At 46.2% G+C, this 21,150-nt stretch overlaps 1 protein-coding gene across 2 annotated transcripts in view; it reads right to left on the reverse strand.

The window, feature by feature from the left end:
* Positions 1-21,150, reverse strand: part of SMC1A (structural maintenance of chromosomes 1A) — a 32,425-nt gene that overhangs the window by 9,452 nt on the left and 1,823 nt on the right. For both annotated transcript variants that reach the window (XR_005064695.1, XM_037033758.1), the window contains exons 2-19: positions 18,811-18,999; positions 18,587-18,699; positions 17,581-17,784; positions 17,246-17,484; positions 16,347-16,605; positions 16,111-16,251; positions 14,995-15,077; positions 14,633-14,840; positions 13,472-13,657; positions 13,194-13,373; positions 12,954-13,100; positions 12,720-12,857; positions 11,536-11,652; positions 11,326-11,432; positions 7,619-7,760; positions 3,423-3,568; positions 3,178-3,331; positions 2,140-2,250 (exon numbers count right to left, since the gene is read on the reverse strand). Coding sequence is in view for 1 of the 2 variants with exons in the window: in XM_037033758.1 (XP_036889653.1) it covers positions 2,140-2,250; positions 3,178-3,331; positions 3,423-3,568; positions 7,619-7,760; positions 11,326-11,432; positions 11,536-11,652; positions 12,720-12,857; positions 12,954-13,100; positions 13,194-13,373; positions 13,472-13,657; positions 14,633-14,840; positions 14,995-15,077; positions 16,111-16,251; positions 16,347-16,605; positions 17,246-17,484; positions 17,581-17,784; positions 18,587-18,699; positions 18,811-18,999 (2,864 nt within the window). In the remaining variant the exon portion in view is untranslated. The remainder of the gene's footprint in view (positions 1-2,139; positions 2,251-3,177; positions 3,332-3,422; positions 3,569-7,618; positions 7,761-11,325; positions 11,433-11,535; positions 11,653-12,719; positions 12,858-12,953; positions 13,101-13,193; positions 13,374-13,471; positions 13,658-14,632; positions 14,841-14,994; positions 15,078-16,110; positions 16,252-16,346; positions 16,606-17,245; positions 17,485-17,580; positions 17,785-18,586; positions 18,700-18,810; positions 19,000-21,150) is intronic.

Here is a 21,150-nt window from a genome sequence, read left to right on the forward strand (position 1 = left end):
AATAAATCAAATCTTTTTAAGTCTCAGACATACCATGTACAAATATTTCAATATGTAGCTCTAATACCGGGTGTCTGAATCCCAGCATTACTGACATTTCGGGCCAGATGCCAGCAGTAACCTCCGCTGCAGTTGTGACAAGTACGTGTGACGGGTTATCTCCAGACATTACTGAAAGTGCCCTAGGGATGCAAACCCCACCCCACCCCAATTTTGAACCACTGTTGTAAAAGACAGGACAGTTTAAAATAAAACCCAATACCACTAACTCACCTAAAAAATCTTAGCAGCAATTCTTCGACATCATAAATTACCTAGTCTATGTTCAAATCATCCTGATTGTTTTATTTAAAAAAAATTTGTACAGGTTTTTCAAAGCAAGTTCCAAATAAAGTATACACACTGCAACTGGATGATGTATGTCTCTTAAACCTCATTTAACCTAAAAGTTCCCCTTCCTCTCTTTTCTTTGGATTCAGGGGAGGGCCACACATTCCAATTGGCTGATTTGTCTCCTATCGTCTATAAAAGTCCTCCCTCTATATTTTCCTTTCTTCCCATTTATTTATGGAAGAGAACAGATCTTTTGTCCTCTAGTTTCCCAGTCTGGATTTAGCTGAATGCATCCCCGAGCTTTTATTTAACATGTTCCTCCGGCACCAGTGTTTCTTATAGGATGGATACAAAAGCTTGATCGGATCCTTGAGTTTTTGACAAGCATGTTTCACAAGCAACGGTGAGCACTGATCAGTTCTGTTAGAAAGATGGGACTGGCACTCAGTGCCCACTGACGCTATGCAGAAGGAAGTTCACAAGTACACAGCACCGACTGGGGTATATTCTTGTCAAAAATTAAAAAACGAACCTGAATCCAATCAAACCCTAGATTTAAGCACCAGTGTACAGGAAATACAGGGGAGGGAAGAACATGTTAAATAACATCATGAGACATAATCAGCCAAATTCAGAATGTAAGAAATTGTGCAGGTCCAATGACCCAGTTTCTTCCCTAAATAGGCAGAAAAAAAAATACAAAGGGAAAAGAAAATGTTATAGACTAGAAGAGACCAATCGCAACATATGGACCTCACTTGAATCCTGATTTAAACACAGAAACTGTGCAAAAAAAAAGAAAAAGAAAAAAAAAGATATTTATGGGGCATTCGTGGAAATCTAACCATTTACTAAGTATTAGACCATTACAGAGTTGTTAGTAAAATTATTTTTGGCATAATACCGTGGTTACATTTTTAAAAGAGTCCTTCTGTGAATGGAATAATACCTGGAATTTGATTTAAATAAAACAGGCCAATGGGAAGATGGAAGGATATAAAAAACAAGACTGACCATATGTCGCTCATTGCTGCAGCGGGGTGATGGGTATCTGGGGGTTCATTGTGGCATTCTCTGTACTTCTGTGTGTATTTGAAAATTTCCATAAAAAGTTTAAAAAAATCAAGTCCCCCTGACTACAATGATGGACTGGAAAGCATCAGAATCTATTTAGGCAGCTCCTCCACGTGAGAAGTGAAAGTGGCCTGTACTAGTGGGACCAGAAAAAAAGAGAATTCAACGAATATTTAGGAGATAAAATGGTAGGGCTTGGTAATTCACTGAATAGGCAGAGTGAGAGAGGGAATCAAGGATGGCGCTCAGATTTCTGGTTTGAAACTGGCTGGCTCTGAGAAGAAGGGGCAGATTTGGGGAAGAGAAGCCCTTCAAAGCTGGGCTTTGAAGTACCCATGGGACCTAGCACAGAGATGGCAGCTGAAGGCAGGGGAGTGAAAGAGCAAGCCAGGATGAGAGAAGGCCAAGTGAGAAGGAAAGAATGCCTGGGAACAAGCGCTGAGATCTATCTGTTCAGAAACCTGTTCTCTGTGTGTGAATTTAGGCCTAAGAAGCGTCCATGCATGGAAGGGGAAGATGAGCAGCAGGCAGAACAGGCGCACCTGAGGGCAGGGGAGATGTGCAGGCATCTGTGTGTGCATGTAAGGGGAGGCCCTGAATCAAAACTCGAGCCTCCCTCCCTTGCCAGCTTGCCCTTCTTTCTGGTCCTGGTCTCCAGATAGCCCCCAGATGAGCTGACCCTCTCTCTGGACTGCTGGGGAGATGTCCCCCACCCCGGAAGCCAATCCTCACCTTCAGATCCTCACACAGGTCACCGTAGTCAATCTCGATGAGGGCCTCTCGGGCATAGATACTGGAAGTTCGCTGGGAACCACTCACGGAATCCTCCCCCTGGGAGCTACCCTGCAATGGCAACAGAGAATGGAATGAAGCAGACTGGCAATGTGAGGGCCCCTCCTGAAGGGGCGGGGGGGTCCTTTGCAGCCTTCAATGACTGAGAAAGCACCTGGGAGCAAGACAACAGCTTTGAGGGCAGAAGATCTGAGTTCAAAATTGGGCTCTATCCCTGCCAAGGGTATGATCCTGGGCGAGTCATGCTGGTAGATGCAAGTTCTCTCATCTGTTAACACGGGGCAATGACTGCCCAGCAGAACTGTGGTTCAAATTAGGGGTAATTATGTCATGTGATACCATGAGGCCTGGTGCATTTCTGGTGTTCAAAATATTTTGCTGAATTAAACTGAAATGTTCTTTTGGAGAAGGGGAGGGAGAACGACATGTGAAACTGATATACACGTCCAGGTAGAAGATAAAACATAAGCAAACCTCCTCTCAGTAAACATTCCCACCTCTTGATACCAATCTCCATTCCCAATGGATAAAATGCCTTGGCTCCTTTATCAGCTAGTGTCCCTCCCTTTCCTGTGACTAAGCTTCATCTTCTCTGCACCGCCGATGCCCCCTACCCAACCCTCTCCTGGCCAACCTCCCTCACTGCAGCTAAGCTATTATTCCTCAGGTCCTCCGGCTTCGACCTTCCTTTCCTTTTGGCTAATGCCCCTCAATTCCTACCCTACCAGTATCTATCACCTGCTGGAGCTAACCTAGCTCAAGTCCTAAGGTTAGTGAACGATTATATCTTCTCCTCGCCTACCGACTGCCTACTGCCATACAGCTTCCCTCTCATGGCAGGCTCCTGCCTTTCACCTTACCCTGCCATCCCCCTTTATGTGGCCCCATCATCCTTGCCCACCATCCTTCTCTCTCTCCCCTGCTCTCCCTGGGTAATATAGCTCACAGCCTACTCCCACCACCAGCCATGATACTCACCTCTTCCTGACTAATATCGTCCATGGTGCCCTTAGACAGGGGCAACTTGATGTCCTGCATCTTGCAGGCCTGTAGCAGGTTGTGGCGGTCACTGCGCTTCTGTTCAAGCTTGGTCTCAATGGCTGTCACCTCTTTCTGTAAATGGGTCATTTCCCTAAGGAGATCCAGGGAGATAAGTGAGACCCAAATCCGGCCAGCTGTCTGCTCTACCTAATTGTCCCAAGCCCAGGCCTGAACCCACTCACTTGTTGGCGCCCCCCAGTTTCTTACGAATCTCCTCCATCTCATGGTTCTTGTCATTCACCTCTGACTTCTTGGCCAGGTGCTGATTCTTCAGGTCCTGGAGCTGAGCCATGGTTTCATCTATGATCTTCATGTGTCTTTGCTCCTCCTGGTCCCAACAAAGGGAACAGGACGAGAGGTGAGGCTCCTTATCTCACCTCAGGATCGCCCCCCTCGGCCCCCGCTCTCTCCACCAGTTTGTGGGAGCCTCCGTTCAATGAGTTCTGCTTTCACAAACCCCCATCACCCCATAAACTTCTTTTAGCTTATTCTAAATTACCTGGCTGCCTCCATTTTACCGGCTGCCTACTGTAGGAAAGTTCCAAGTATAGAAAAAGTATTACATAGTGGGGACAAAAAAATCACTCATAATCCCAGTAGTTAAAGATAACTGATCAATATTTTAGCCTATTTCCTCACAGCATTACTTATACACAGCTCTACATAGTTGAGATGAGAATGTAATTAAAATTCGGTATTCTTTTTTTTTTAAATATATTTTATTGATTATACCATTACAGTTGTTCTATTCCCCCCCTTCATTCCCCTCCCCCCGGCACACTCCCTCCCCCACCCTTCTCCCCCCTTAGTTTATAACCATGTGTCTCAAGTTCTTTAGATTCTATATTTCCCCCACTATTCTTGCCCTCCCCCCTATTTTCTACCTACTGTCTATGCTATTGTCTGTACCTTCTCCCCCCTTCTCCTCCTCCCACTCCCCTGTTGCTAACCCTCCATGTGTTCTTCATTTCTATGGTTCCAACTCCTGATCTAGCTGTCCTCTTGGTTTGTTTTTGTTTTAGGTGTGGTTGTTAATAACTGTGGGTTTGCTGTCCTTTCACTGTTAATATTTTTCATCTTCTTTTTCTTATTAAGTCCTTTTAGCATGTCACATAATAAGGGCTTGGTGATGATGAACTCCTTGAACTTGACCTTATCTGAGAAGCACTTTATCTATCCTTCCATTCTAAATGAGTTTTGCTGGATAAAGCAATCTTGGCTGTAGGTCCTTGAATTTCATGACTTGGAATACTTCTTCCCAGCCCCTTCTTGCCTGGAAGGTCTCTTTTGAGAAATCCGCTGACAGTCTGATGGGTACTCCTTTGTAGGTGACTGTCCCCTTATCTCTTGCTGCTTCTAGGATTCTCTCCTTCATTTTAGTCTTGGCTAATGTAATTATGATGTGCCTTGGTGTGTTCCTTCTTGGGTCCAACTTCTTTGGGACTCTCTGAGCTTCCTGGATTTCCTGGAAGTCTATTTCCTTTGCCAGACTGGGGAAGTTCTCCTTTATTATTTGTTCAAGTAAGTGTTCCACTGGTGGCTGTTTCTTTCCCCCTTCTGGTACCCCTATAATCCGGATGTTGGAACATTTAAAGATGTCCTGGAGGTTCCTAAGCCTCTCCTCATTTTTTTGAATTCTCATTTCTTCATTCCTTTCTGGTCGGATGTTTCGTTCTTCCTTCTGGTCCATTACATTGATTTGAGTCCCAGTTTCCTTTCCATCGCTACTGGTTTCCTGGACATCTCCCTTCATTTCAATTAGTTAGCCTTCATATGTTCCTCTAATTTGTGACTATAATCAACCAGTTCTGTGAGCATCCTGATAAACAGTGTCTTGAATTGTGCTTCTGAGAGGCTCCAATTTCTCGGTCACTGAGAGTTATTGGCTCTGGGACTTTGAGTTCTTCTTGCGCCACCTTTTGGGCTGTTCGTGCCTGTTCCGTAGCAGGATCAGAGCCCTAAGGTGTTCACTAGAGCAGGGCAACTAAGTCGCTGGGTTGTGACGCTGTATGTGGGGGCGGGGTCAAAGAGGGACTATGGCGTCCCGCCTGCCGCCTGCCGCCGCAGCCCTCACCGGTGCCGCAGCTGCTGCCGTCACCAGGCCCACGCATTTCGTCCCACTGCACGCGAGTGTGCCACCGCCATCAGCCCTCACCCCCTGGGGTCTGCGTGGTCCGTCTCACTGTGCGCGAATGTGCGACCGAGGTCAGTCTGCCCCGCACCCCGACTGGTTCTGGGCTGCCTGACCTGTCCTGCCTGACCCTGCTCGCTGCTGGCTCCGCCCCTCTTACCATCCCCGTTGAACGGTTAGATGTAGTCGGATGTAGTCGGACTTCGTATAATTCAATTTTCTGTCCTTTGGCTGTGTCTTTGTTTCTCCAAACCTTTGTTGTATTCAAACTTGGTTGTGGGAGACGGCTCAGTGTTTCCACCTATGCCTCCATCTTGGCGGAAGTCTCTAAAATTTGGTATTCTGACTTAATCTTATACTTGAGCATCTTTTCCACATTAAAACTACTGTTCTGAGCTGTGTAAGATTAATTTTCTTTAAAACCCAAACAGCACGGTGGCATTTTTTTCTATGAGTATACATATATGAATGTAAAAGTAGTTAAGTCGATACCTGCAGGTCTGGAAGAACACACACTCCATGGAGTTAAGCCCCAGGAAGAGTAAGGGGACTGGGAACGAGAGTGGTCAGCCACAGTGGGCAGAGCCACAGTGGGCTCTAGTCTTATTTATAATGGTCTGACTGTTTAAAAGAACGTTTTGTTTTCATTTTGATCTTTAAGTCACCTGAAGGGGACGTATAAAAAATAACACGCAGACACAGAGTATGCAAAAGCAAACACAGCAACATGTTAATGACTGATGATGAATCTTGGTGATGGGTAGATGGGAGTTCTTTGGTCTGTTCTTGCAGCTTTCTGCTAAGTTTAAAATGATTTAAAAGCGAAAAGTCACAGTCATGGAAACCCGTGATTCTGGATCATCTAGATACCTAGTCCTGCCCCAGAACTTTACCGCCCAATCTGCATTTGTACTTAAGATTCTGGTGACACCAAAGAGGACTACTTTCAACATTGACGTTCAATGAAAAAAATACACAAACCAACCACAAAGACAGACAAAGAAGTCACATATGGACCAAAGGACCTCAGGAGTGAGGTCCTTTGAGGAACAAGGATTTCACTGGAATTGAATTTAAAGAGAAGAGGTGTGGGGAAAGTGAGTCATCAGGCCACAGGCCACAGCCCAGCAGCGCGGGCACACTCAACTCACAGGAACTTAGCTGTGGCAGTGAGCCACACAGACACACTGCGAAAAGGGATGAATGACACAGCACACCATCACCTGCTGCACTGAATTAATGTGGTTAATCATAAAATTCAACTTGTAACTCTGTACTGGCTTTCTGGTTAAATGCTCCAAGTGTACAGGGTGAGGAAGTAGTAGGTTCACAGTTCTAAGTACACAAAACAGAGTTCACCCTTATATTATTATTTTTGTTTTCCACATGAACTATAAACCTACTTTTGCCCCGCCCTGTGCATGTTTGTATATATGTTTAAGCAACATTAAGGATTTTTTAAAACCCAATACAAGAGGTCTTGGGGAAAATTCTCTAAAGGAGGGTCCATGTATTACTAAAATTTGAAGACCATTAAACTACACAAACACTTGTATGAATGTAGTATAATTTCCCGAATCCCTAATTCCCAGGGGACACTGGATAGTTTCCCATATGGAACCATAAATGCTTGTCAGAAACGTCAACTTGTGTGCACAAGGCAGTGCCCACACTTTGGGTACCTGGTGCCACACGGCTTAAAAAGGTGGTCTCCTGCACCATGACAAGTAGTGAGCATTATCCTTAAAAAAAAAAAAAAAATGTTGGGTAATGTGATAAAAAACAAATTACATGTGATGGTTGCTTTAGTCCACATTTCTGTGATTTCTAGAAACTAAATTACGTGTATGTTTATGGCTTATTTGAATCTTTTCTTAAACTGTTCCTGCCACAAGCCCCGTTTTATTTCCTAGTTAGGTCTTGGCATTTTTCTTATTTCTCTCTCTCTTTTTAAAGATTTTATTTATTTATTTTCTGAGAGGGGAAGGGAAGGAGAAAAATAGAAAAACATCAGTGTGTGGTTGCCTCTCACATGCCCCCTCACTGGGGACCTGGCCTATAGCCCAGGCACGTGCCCTGACTGGGAATCAAACTGGTGACCCTTTGATTCACAGGCTGGCGCTCAGTCTACTGAGGTGGGTGTGATTTTGATTAGAGCTTTATAATTTGTAAGTGTTATCCTTCGCTCATATCTCTTCCATTTTCCTCTCCCTGTTTTTGGTCTCTCTTCAGGCTCTCCTTCCTTACCTTCTTGAGCTTTTCGATCTCATTTTCATCCTTCTTCACTGTTTGCTCCCACATGTGCACCTTATCCTGGTCCTCCTTCAGTTGGTTCTTTTCAAAGTCCAACTGGATGCCCAAGCGAGTCTTCTGATTCTCAAACTCTAAACTGTGGGTAGAAAGGAGAACTAAGCCCAGGGCATAAGGGACCCAGGATTACTACTGAATTTCAGTCTCCACTCAGCTTATCCATTTAAACCCACATAAAATCGTTCCCTGAAGTTAGAGAACTAAGTTCCTCAGCCTAGCCTTGTGGCAACAGCATAAGGCAGGGGGGAGTGGGCCAAAATTCATTAGTCCTCCTTTAAACACTGAAGAACTCCATAACCCCTGCCCTAGATGGAAGCACAAAGAGGTCCACCTGAACCCACCAGCTATAATTTCAATTTATTAAGCTTCTATGTACTTTAAATATATTACCTGTAATCCTCCAATCAACAAATAGTCATTATTTTTTAAAGATTTTTATTTATTTATTTTTAGGGAGAGAAGGAGAGAGGGAGAGAAACACCGATGTGCGGCTACCCCTCGTGCACCCCCTACCGGGGACGCGGCCTGCAACCCAGGCATGGGCCCCGACTGGGAATCAAACGGGCAACCATTGGCTTCACCATCTGGCACTCAATCCATTGAGCCACACCAGCCAGGGAAAAAAATAGGCACTACCACCCTAATTACACAAAAGAGGAAACTGGGGCCAAGAGGTAAAAGACCTTGCCCAAGGCCAGAGAGCTAGTAAATGGCAAATGCAAGATTGTAACGCAGGTATAACAGGTGCCAAACACAAGACGCGAGGGCCGAATCCAGCCCTCCACCTTGTTTCTACCCGGCGGCAGTGCCCATCTCTCGCTTAACTGTTAAGGGGTAGTTCCATATATACTGCCCTAAAATTACACTGAGCCCTTTTAAGAGAACCTCGAAGCTGAATGTGGCCCCTGGTGAAAATGGGCTTGACGTCCCTGCCAGTGGCATCAGTGCAGTATTATGTGGTGGGATGACAGGACCTGTATCCCAACTCTGCCATTTACTAACAGTGTGCTCTCAGGCAAGTCAGTTATCCTCTCGCGCTTCTGTTTCCTCATCTGTAAAATGGAAATAATAATAGTACTTAACTTGGAATTACTGGGAGTTTTTTTAAAAATGAGTTAATATGTATAATGTCCTTAGAACCATGCCTAGCACACAGTAAGTACTCAGGAAATTTTAGTTACCATCATTATGGCGAGGTATTCAGCTCATACTGACCCTTTCCCATTGCCGCCCCCCACATGTGCATCCTCACCCCAAGATCCCAGAACTTTTAAGGGGCAGATCTGGGGTAGTAAAAACCATGGAGAAAAGACTAGATTCCTGGTATTGCCCTCCTTCCAATCTCTTCAAACACTCAGAGTATGTAAGCAGCATACAGATACTTAGCAGGCCAAGCAGGGCTAACTTCCACCCCCACCCCCACCCCCAAATACGGTATGACAGATGCTGCCAGATGTCATGCTAGCAGTTTAAAAATATTAGTCACTATACTCCAAATGGAATATAACTAACTGCATAATTTTCAGCTATGCAATTTTAAGTCCAATCTCCTAAGCATGACTCATAAAAGCTGTCTGTGATCTGGCCCCCGCTGACCTCTCCACCATCCCTGCCTTCCACGTGATCCCATTTCTATGCTCCAGACATTCAAAACTACTTAGTTTCCACAACAAGGCACGGTCCCTCTGAGCATGCTGTTCTCACTGCCTGGGACTCTCTGCAGCCAGGCCGGCTAAAGCCTCCTCACTCCGGTTTATCATTCCTCATTCTATAAAACCTTTCCTCAAGATTGTGAGCAGGTTCTTCGTTTCTATTGCACTTTGTTGGATTCCTCCTCCCTTTTAGGCCCGGCTGATTTAATAACATTCCGCAGTTCTTAATACACTTATGACTGCCGCCTGCGCAAGTCCCTTCCTCCGTCTGCTCAATCCTTGATTTTCACTGCCATTATCTTCCTTACACTGAGCATGTACTCCAAAGTGACACACACGCACACACACACACATAGTTGCATACATATGTATATAGCCTTAAATATGCAGATCCTTGTAAAATGTCATTTTGTTTTTAAATTTACACAAATGCACAGCGTTATAAATATACCCAAGGGGCTGCCTGTGACTCTAGTTCTTGCTTTCAACTGCTATACGGTGTCAATAGTCTGTATATTCATCACATTTAACTTAGACCTTCCCCCAGGGATGGCTGTCTGCATTGCCACCAGCATCCTACTACCACAAAGTACGACGAGATGAACCCTGAGTGTGGTCCTTTGTGAGCCTGTGACAACACTCTCTCTGGAATATACGAGTATGCCCAGGAGTGGCTTTGCTAAGTCATAGGGTTTACATAGACTCACTTTCACCCAATACCACTAAACTGTTTTGCTTTGCATTTCTCTGATCAGGAATGCGACGGACATCTATTTGCGATTAGGCATTCGAGCTTCCCTTTCCATGGAATGCTAACTACGTCCTCTGTCCAGTTTTCTATTGAGTCTATCCTTTTGCTTTTCCCTCTGGTTCATCTGCAGTTCCTTGACCATTTCCTCTGTATTTTGTATCTACCTAGGGCACAGCATCGATCACACTGTTCCGAAATTGCCGATCCACTCGTCTGTCTCCCCTACGACTCCACAACTTAGCTCCCTGAGGGCAGGGACAGTCTCTGATTCAGTTCTATATCCCTTGAACTTGGCTTGGGGGTGGAAGAGCAATGAATATTTACTGTACGGGTTATGGGCTGGATGAACTGCCGACTGAGGCCCAGGGTCCAGTAGATGAACTCCTTCAGGGAGAGTGCGTTGTGTTCATCCATCTTATCCTCATCTCCCACCCCCGTCCAATACCCAGCACAGGACAACTTGACACAACAAGAGGTACTCAAGAAAGGTTAATGGAACAAATGAATAAACTGAAGTGGAGAAGAGAAGAGAAACGTTGTTTTGTTCTTGCTATCTTTCCAACTTAGAATTTCATTCCTGTTCCCCTGCATTACCCATCAGCATGATAACGATAATGAAAGCTAGTATTTATTGCTCTTAGTAGGTGCTAAATATACGTGAAAAACTTCAAAAGGATTATTTCACCTGATCTGTTCAACAATGCTATGAGACAGGTGTCATTATTATCCCATTTATAGATAAAGAAACTGAGGCTCAAAAAGATCAAGTCACCATCCAACATCATGAGTTGTGGAGCTGGGATTTTTCATGCAGGTAAACCACATTTAAAGCTGGCACTCTTTTTTTTTTTTATAAAGTTAAATTTCTTTTTTTTAAAGATTTTATTTATTTATTTTTAGAGGGGAAAGGAAGGAGAGAGAGAGAAATATCAATGTATGTGTCCCCTGCCGGGAACTGGCCTGCAACCCAGGCATGTGCCTTGACTGGGAATCGAACCGCGATCGTGTGGTTCGCAGGCCCGCACTCAATCCACTAAGCTACACCAGCCAGGGCTAAAGCTGGCACTCTTAACCACTGGACTGTGCTGCACCACCTCCCCGGTGGCCCCGTCCTCTAAGGCTGGTCTGCAATACATGCCCATCTCTGTGAGAGCTGCTCCCGGCCTCGTGGCGCCTGACTTTGCCGGACACCAGGCTGGGGTCTCAAAGGCACTGACTGCACTCTCTGCACTTCCACTTACCGCTTCTTGGCGATTTCATTCTGCCTCTTCACCTTCTCCTCCTCAAACTCCCGAATGTTACGTACACCGATCTCCCGACAAAATTCTTCAAACACCTCATCCTCTACCTGAGAGAAGCAAAGGAGGGCAAAAGCCCTTTGGGTCAAAGTGCTGCTTCCAGCCCCAGTCCTGACCAGACGCACACGCCAGTGTGGCTCATCCCCCACCAACCTGGTTCATCTTCTCCTTCAAGTCTTTCATTTCCCTCTCTCGGCTTTGGATGATCCTCTTGATATCGTTGATGCGAGGCCCAAAGTTGGCTAGCTCGCTCTCCAGCTTGGACTTTTCCTGTAGGAAAAGGGGTTGAGAAGGTAAAAGGAGACCAGGCTCTTTGGAGGAAAAGAGGCAACCCAAGCACGCTGGTCCCACGAACTCAAAGAGCTAGCTCTCCACATGCCGAGAGAACGTGACTTAGCATCAGTCAAAGCTCCGTCAGCCCTCAAACTATCACACAGCTTCCTCCCTGGCCTCCAGCCAGACAGCTTCAAACCACAGGGCTGGGCACACGGTAAACGTATGCAAAACTTATGCATAACTCTTACGGTCAAATATGTTTTAGAATTCAGACTTTTTGATTTTAGAAAAAGGCAAAACTACACACACACGTACACACACACACACAACACATTGCATAACACCTTCAGGGTGGCCTGGGGAAGTACTTCATGATCAAACACATTAACATATCTAGGAGAATATCCCCACCCACAGGTACTGAAATGCCTACAGCTCACTTGCAATTCAATTTCAAAAGCTCAAATATTTATTAAATGAATAAATTATGCTAATAATAGCACGTAACATTTACTGAGTGTAAGGAATCAGTCTAACCTCTTTACCTGTATTAACTCATTTAATCTTCACAATGACTCTATAAAGCAGGTAGTATTCTAACTCACTTTACAAATTATTAAAAAAAACTACCTAAGAGAAAGGTTAAGTAACTTGCATAATGTCACACAGAGCCAAGATTTAAACCCCTGGTTGTCTGACTCTATGCTGTGCTTAATTCCCTGGAACAGCTAGGGAGGAGAGAGGAAAGTGGGACAAGTTCCTACCCTCAGAGAAACCTAGGCCAGGAATGGAAAGATGGCCTTTAAAAAACAGGGCTGCCCTGGCTGGTGCGGCTCAGTGGATTGAGTGCCAGCCTGCGAGCCAAAGGGTCGCCAGTTCGATTCCCAGTCAGGATACATGCCTGGGTTGCAGGACAGGTCCCCGCTAGGGGGTGCGCAAGAGGCAACCACACATTGATGTTTCTCTCCCTCTTTCTCCCTCCCCTCTCCTTTCTCTAAAAGTAAATAAATAAAATCTTTTAAAAAAGAAAAAAACAAAACAGGGCTGAGGCCAGGCCCCACCTGCAGATTCAGGGCCAGATGTCGTGTCTTGGTCTGTTCCAGGTCACTCTGTGAGTACTTGAGCCGCATCTGCAGTCCGTGGGCCTGAGACTGTACCTGACGTAGCTCTGCCTCTTTCCGCTTTGCCTTCATCTGCTCCTGAAATGGACAAGAAAGAAGCATAGGGTGGTAAGGAGGTGGCAGTCCTGAGCTTAGGACCCCCAGTCCTGGGGACGGTACTGCTATGTGGCTTACTTTCAGCTCCTCTGTCAACCGTTCTTTCTTCTCTTTTAACTTGTCTACCGCTTTCTCATCCCAGCGCCGTGCCTTGGCCTTCAGGTCACTGGCCCCGCCAGAGATCACTCCTGACTTCTGGAACAGGGTCCCATCGAGTGCCACTGTCTACACACAGAAGGGAGAAGAGAGAAGGAGAAGGTGAAAAGAGGACTCTCCAATGCTAAGCCTGTCCAGCTCCAATCTGTCCAGAATCCATACCTTGTGGCGCTGGTGGCCTCCAAAGGCAATGCGGCGAGCATCCTCCACGTTGTCACAGACAAGGGCATTGCCACAAGCGTACTGCAGGGCCTTCTTGATATGAGGTGGCTCATAGCGAATCACATCAATCACCAGCTTGGCCCCTTTCAGCTCCCGGAGTTTCTCATCTGTAGGTTTCACCTGTAGGAAGCAGCAGCTCAGTAGGTGGCAGAACACGGAGGGCTACGAGGAGGAGGGTCCCTAGCAGACCGTCTTGATCCCACTGCCACTGGCCTCACCTCCAGGTAGTCAAGAGGCAAGAAGGTCTCAGGCTCCCCACGTTGCTCCTTGATATACTGTATACAGTCCCGGCCTGTCTTCTCTGAGTCCACGATGATGGCATCCATGTTCTTGCCCAAAACCTTGGTTACAGCAATCTGATACTTCTTTTGTGTGGGCTGGCAGAGGTCAATGAGGCGGCCGTACTGGAGACATCGGAAGAGAAAACTGAAGCACGAGGCTTTGGGGAGCTGGCTCAGAAACCCCAATTCCAAGCTTGGGCAGACCGGAGGCCATAGCAGGAACATAAGCCCCCTGGCTATGAAGAAAAAGCCTCCCCTGGCTCCGAAGCAGCAATGACTTTAAGGAAGTCATGTCTGAATCCAAAGTTGTCTTTCTGATCCTCAGTTTTACCATTCCACAGACCACTACCACCCGACACCATGCCAGATACCCTATATACCTTAAGCAAATTTTCACAAGCACCCAGCAAAAGAAATCTCTTTTCCTAGTTTATTTCCCCCATTCTCTGCCCCCCCCCACCCAAACAAACCATGGTTCCCTAAGAACTATCAGATAAAGGGAAATATCTTCAAGGCACTGAGCCTAATTCACCCATATGAACCCCGTCCCAGCAGTGTCTAGAGGAGGGATCAGCAATGGAACCTAACTAAACTGAATCCAGGGACAGGATCACAGCAACAGAGGGATAATATGGAGGAAACTCAGGATTTGGTTCAAGAGGCCAAGAAACCTGATAAAAGCCCGATGAGTGATCCAGCTGGTACATGCCAAGGGAGCTCAGATTGAAGCCCGCACAGAGCTACTTCCGGAGAGACTAACTTCTGCCCCATGGCCCCTCCCCCTTCCGAAGGCCTCTCTAGTTCCCCCTCCTCCCACAGGAGAGTGGCCAAAGCAAGAGGAAACCTTCAGGATGATATAGCTGGTGTGATAAACAGAACATGAGGTTCTTTAACAGTCAGAACAACTTGGGTGTGAAATGCAGTTCTTTCACTCATAAGCTGTGCCCTTTTGGGCAAGTCACTTAACTTCTCTGAGTCTCAGTTTCCCTAGCTGTAAAAAGAGAACTGGCGATCCTGTCCTCACAGGGCTGCTGGGGAAACGACCTGAGTCCGAGTGAAAATAAGTGCTCAGGAAATGAGTTCTCTCTGCACTCTTACCACAGAGCCAGGATACAGGCGTTTGATGCTTTCCATAATCTCTGCCTTGCGCTGCTGGCGGCTGCTCTCCTGGCGGTCAATCCGGGCATCCCCCAGCTGCTCCATCACCTGGTTCAGCTCCTTATTGATCTCATCAATACGCCGCTTGGCCATCTCCACCTCCTCTGTCAGCTCCCCCTCTAGCTTCTTCTGCTCCTCTAGAGACTGCCTACCAAGGTAAGGGTACACAGGGGTTACCCTGGCTGCTCGGAAAATACTCTGGGCTGAGGGAGCCTCTGGGGGTCCTGCCTGGGGAGGGTCGGGATAGGTAGGTTCACAAGAACAGGCCTGGAAGTAAGAGGGAAGGCTGCAGAGACACATACTTGCTAGTTGTGATGTACTCCTCCAGTTTCTCAATCCGCTTCTGATTCTCTTCAATCTCTCGCAGCTTTTGCTTGATCTTGGCCTGGGAGAGAAACCAATATACTCCATCACCAGGGGCTGAGCGCAAGTGAACTCCAAGACCATGGGGCCCAGGCTTACTTATCCAAGAGCCCAAGAGTCCAGAACAATCTGTCACTATTGCAGGAGGCCTACTAAAAAGCAGACACGCAGACAAGTGCTCGGAGTGGCTGTACTGACTGATGGGGCCTCCCTGGGCCCAAGGAGAAACTCTCACAGTGTTCTACACAGCCTGGCCTATCTTCCTCACCACTCAGGGAGGCTCAAACCAAGGCCAAGTAAAGCTTTCTGGGCCCTTCATCTCTAAAATGTAGGTATCTTATACTTCAGAAATACATAGAAAGTGTTTAATATAGGGTAGCTATTAATATTAATGCTTACCACCAAAAGAAGTGCTTAGCAGAATACCTGGAACACTGTAAGCTCCTGGGGTAGTATAACAATTTTCTATTATTGTTACAGTTTTACTACAATTGTTAGTAGGAAGGCAGTAAGTGAAGTACACTTGATAAGAGTGTGGGCTTTAGCCCTGGCTGCTGTGGCTCACTGCATTGGGTGCTGGCCTGCGAACCAAAGGGTCAACAGTTTGATTCCCGGTCAGGGCACATGCCTGGGTTGCAGGTCAGGTCCCTGGTGGGAGGGCACGCACGAGGCAACCGCACATTGATGTTTCTCTCCCTCTCTCCTTCCCTTCCCCTGTCTCTAAAAATAAATACATAAAAACCTTTAAAAAAAAAAAGTGTTTGGGCTCTAGAGCTAGACTGCACAGGTCCATATCCTGGTTCTGCTACTGAATAATGAGGTGGCCTTGGGGCAGTTTCCACATTTGGAAAAAGAGAAAGTAAATGAGTGAATACATGTTAAGTACAGTGCCTACCACACAATAAGTGCCTGCTCGTGTTGGCTACTATCATTACAGTTAAGACGGTCATTACTTCCTCGACAACTATACTTGAACAATAATTAAAACAAAAAAAAGACTACCATTACTGCCTTTTCTCTGGACCATCACCCCCAATCCTATAATGCATGCCCACCTCTGTCTCTACTTTCTTCCGCTCTTCCAGATCCAGCCGGTCCTGGTCAGCTTTCTGGTCTCGATTGAACTTCTCCAGCTCCTGGGCCAGGGTGGCCGCTCTCTTGCTAGCTTCTTCTTTCAACCGGTGGTATTTCTTCACCTGTGTTAAAGACAGGGAAGGAGGACACAGGTGACCAGTCCGCCCTCGTCAACCCAGCAATCTCCGTCCACGCCCACAACCCTCCTAGAACTTACCTGATTCTCCTCCAAGGTCAAGTCTCTGCCCTGACTCTGACTCTCCTCTTCCATCCGTTCCTCAAACTCCTGCCGGGCTTTCTCCACCGAGAGCATCTCCTTTTCCAGTTCATCCATGTCACCTTTACGTTTCTTGTAATGCTTCTGAGCATTCTGTAGGGACTTCTTGGCTGCCTCCAGCTTCTTGATTTTGTGGGAAGTATTCTCCTTGGCTTTGATGTACTGAGGTCGCTTCTGGTTCAATTCTGAATCCTTTTCTCTTTTGCCAGAGGAAAGGGGGAAACCAGTTAGCACTGTTGGATAAAGGAGCGTGCTTAGGCTTTTTAACCCAAAGAAAAGGGGGCCCGAGCCCCACCACCGCCAGACTCACAGAACTGCCTGGAAGAATAAGGACCTAATGGCCCACAGATCCTCAAAGAAGGGGCAACCTAACTGCTCCCTGGAACCTTCAGCCCCACATTCCAGGCACTCTGCAAGGGAAAGCTACCCCCTTGGCCTCAATCAGCCAGGCCAGAACCCTCAGTAACAACTCCAAGAATACCCCATGTTCACTTAACTGTCTCCCATCTAACCTAACCGTTTAAAATCCCCGTCCCTTAAACTTCTAGCTCCAGTTTTGCTCTTCTAAGAAGGCATTCCCAACCACTCCAGTGCCTGGGATTCTCACTGCTTCCTCTCGTTTGTCAAGTCACCGCCCCTTTCAAGTTCTCCCTCTTCCGAGTATGTATCTACCCAGAGTCTGAGTACTTAAATATTAGATGCTCTATTCGTCTGAAATGCAAGTCAAGGGGAAAACAGAGAAACTAGTACGGGTGCTGGACTCCAGGCTCAGAGAAGCCCTAGGAAACAGCACAGCCTCTTGGTTTCCCCAAAATTGCAGGCCCAGGCCTGCCTCTTACTTGATCTCCTTCTCAATCTGCTGCTGCTCCCGCATCATTTTGCCCAGCTCCTTCTTCTTCTCCTTCAGCTCATCCTCTACCTTGTCCATACGCTTCTTGTCCTTTTCTATCTCCTTGTTCTTAGAGGCCAGTTCCTTATTGAGCTTCTCGATTTCCACTTCATTGTGATAAAGCTTAAAGAGCTGCAGCTGTACCTGAGCTCGGACCACCTCATCCTTCAGGCGCTGGTAGCGGTCAGCCTATTTAAATAGGGGTATGGAGGCAGGGAGTGCATCAGTAAGGCCCTGGCTCCCCAGCCTGGCCTCTCAGGGCCCAGAGGTAGCCTGGCCACCTACCTCTTCTTTCTCTTGTTTGGCCTCCTTGCGTTCAGCTGCAATATTTTTCTTACGATGGTAATTAAATTGTGTGTCCTCTTCAGCTTTCACCATTTCCTTCTTTCGCTTGTCATACTCCTGGGCCAGCTCTCCAGAGCGACTAATCTCTTCAAACAGAGCTGTCCTTTCTTTGGGGTTCTTCATGGCAATAGATTCCACAGCACCCTAGTAAAGGTCAAAACATTCTCCCCACTTAGAGCCCTGCCAGCCCAGTTCCTCCTACCTACTCCCACCAACTGGGTGCTACGTGTCACGTTGGGCTCTGAGGACACGTTCCCGGTCTCTGAGGTGCATGGCAAGCAGGAGAGACAGAAGCAAAGCCAACACCATGTATTATTATATGCAGTGACAAGAAGTCACACAGAAAAGGACTAAGTGATGCTTAGAGGTAGGAGTCTGGTAGGAATGTCTACATGGAAAGGCTCCCGAAGGTGGCATCTAAGCTGAATTTGGAAGATGGGGAAGATCTAACCAAGAAAGTAAGAGATGAGGTTATTTCCATGCAGAAAAAAAAAAATTAATGTGCACAGGCCTACAGGCCAAAGAAAGGAGGTGAATCTGGGGAACTGTAAATGGTTTAATTAGGCTGGAATGCAGGGTTGGCAGGTAAGAGTATTGGCAGATGAGGCTAGTGAGGTAGGCAGGAACCAAAGGATGGTGTTTCCTGAATGACAGGAGTCTTCAAACATTAGCATGTATAACCACAACCCGGGGAAGTTGGTAAAATACACATCGCGGGGCTGTACCCCATAGTCTCTGAGTCTGTAGGTCTAGGATGGAGCCTGAAAATGTGCATTTGTACCATGTCCCCGGTTGATGCTGATCTGGAGACTAGAAGCACCAGACTGGAGTTAGGAAGCCATTGAGGAAACTACTACGTTAGTTCAGGGCAGAGATGAAATCAGAAACGGAGCAAGCCCAAGGGTGGGCAAAGAGCAGGGAGCCAATAATTGTTAAAAACGCCCACCTGGAAGACGAGGAAGTTACGAGCTTTGATGAGAATGCCCAACTTCTCTAATTCCTCACTGTACTCATGTAGCTGAACCACTTTGTTGTTGATCTTGTACTCAGAGGAACCCCCTACAAGACAACACATGTGTTGGCCAAGACTCAAGTCTCCCTTCCATCTCAGCCAACTAGTCTAACCACCTTCCAGGACTCAAGGAGGGCCTTCCGGCTAGCCTCACCCACCAACAATAACACGGGCAAAGGTACGGTCCTCGGCACCCTCCTCAGAGTAGACCATGCTGACGAAGGCCCGGTTGGCAGCTGGCTTGCCCACAGGAGCTCCATGGATCAGATCCCTCAGGGTCTTTACTCGTAGGTTGCTGGTTTTTTCACCCAACACGAAACTGATGGCGTCCATGAGATTTGACTTACCTAAAGGAGGAAGAGACAAAGAAAAGGAGAAGGTGGGAAGGAGAAAAGAAAAAGGAATAAAGGAGACATTGAGCGGGGCAGAAATGTTCCCTAAGCACTCAGTTCTCAGACTCATGGGAGGAGAAAATACTGCTCTGCCCCATAAAGACTGGGCCCAAGCAAAGCCCTGGGTCAAAAACTTAGAAAAATGATCCCTCTGCAATTATTACTTTAGCAGCCAAAACCTAGAACTCTATCCGAGGAAAAAGTACATTTATAGAATAGATTGTTTGCAACCTTTAATGACACGAGAAAATGCCCACAGTAGGAAAAACAAGCAAGACGCAAAATCCAGTACAGTTTGATCTTAATCAATCAAGTTAAAAAAGGGGGGAGGGGGGCATCTGAGGAAAGTTGTTTAATGGGTGGTATAGTGTTTCAGTTTTGTAAAATGAAAAAGTTCAGGCAATCAGCTGCACAGTAATGTGAATACACTTAACACTACTGCACTGCACCCTGAAAAGTGGTGACAACAGTATATTTTATCTCATGTATTTTACCACAATTTATTTAAAAAGGCATATTCCTGCCCTGGCTGGTGTGGCTCAGTGGACTGAGCGCAGGTCTGTGAACTAAAGGGTCACTGGTTGGCTTCCCAGTCAGGGCACGTGCCTGGGTTGCACGCCAGGTCCCCAGTAGGGGGTGCGTGAGAGGCAACCACACATTGATGTTTCTCTCCCTTTCTTCCTGCCCTCCCTTCTCTCTTTAATAAATAAATTAAAATATTTATAAATAAATAAATAAATAAATAAATAAAAATAAATTTATTTATTTAAAATAAATAAATTAAATAAATAAATAAATTTATTTAATAAATAAATTAAAATATTTATTTATTTTTAGAGAGAGGGAAAGGGTAGGAGGAAGAAAGGGAGAGAAACATCAATGTGTGGTTGCCTCTCACGCACCCCCTACTGGGAACCTGGCCCGCAACCCAGGCACGTACCCTGACTGGGAATTGAACTGGCAACCCTTTGGTTTGCAGCCCACGCTCAATCCACTGAGCTACACCAGCCAGGGCTAAAAATCTTTTTTAAAAAGGCATATTCCTGTTGTAATACAATATGAAGGACACAGCAGCATCTATGAAGTATCTTGCCAAAAATACTTAACCTAAATTTAAACAAGTCTTTAGACCTCCCTTCTGGTTAAAGGAACATAGTAAATGACATCATGAGGAAACTTTAAGACAAACAGAATGTGGGACATTCTACGAGACAATAGGCATGGGATTATCTCAAATAATGCTTGGCACACAGTTCTCTGCTGGAGTGGCAGGAGCACAGGCATGGGTTCTGACAGGCATGGGTTCTGACCCTGCCTCTGAGAATCAGTGTGTACAGTGATCACACCTCTTTGTGCCTGTCTCTTTGTATATAAAACATAGATAATGGGATCTCCCTCCTAGGGGCATTGTGAGAATTTCAATGTAAAAGGTCCTAATAAATAAACTATTCAACACACAATAGTTGCTCAGTAAATGGCAGTCCTATTCTAACAACAGGTGCGGACTCAGCAATGTCTCCCTCATCACAACAGGACTAGCACAACATACAGACCGGGAGTCAGACACCCATTTGCAACCTCCAGGCTTCTCCCATGCTCTCTGGGGACAGGAATAACATCTCACAACCAAAGGCCCTCCTACTCACAACCATTCATTATTATAGACATTTTTATAATATGTATTATGAGTCCTAGCTGGTGTGGCTAAATGGTTAAGTGACAGCCTGTGAACCAAAGGTTCACTGGTTCCATTCCCAGTCAGAGTACATGCCCAGTAGGGGGCGTGCAAGAGGGAACCACACACTGGTTTCCCTCTATTTCTCCCTCCCCATCTCTCTATAAATACCATGTTTAAAATACATGTATTATGAGCTGAGCAGTCATAGACCAGTGACGAGAATACAAAAACATATCACATGAATACAAAACAGGAGAAAATATACACTAATATGTACCAAGTGTCTACTGTGTGCCAGAGGAGAAGAGCAATGCACTGAGGTGAATCAAGGAATGCCATGTGGAAGTGGGCATTGAAGAATGGGTGTAAGTGGAGTGGTGAGACCAAGGGATTTTTGGGAACAGGTGGGTATACAAATCTACCCATGT

Source organism: Sturnira hondurensis, unplaced genomic scaffold, assembly GCF_014824575.4.
Source record: "Sturnira hondurensis isolate 20B ecotype Veracruz unplaced genomic scaffold, ASM1482457v3 Scaffold0021781, whole genome shotgun sequence".
Classification (NCBI taxonomy): Eukaryota; Metazoa; Chordata; class Mammalia; order Chiroptera; family Phyllostomidae; genus Sturnira; species Sturnira hondurensis.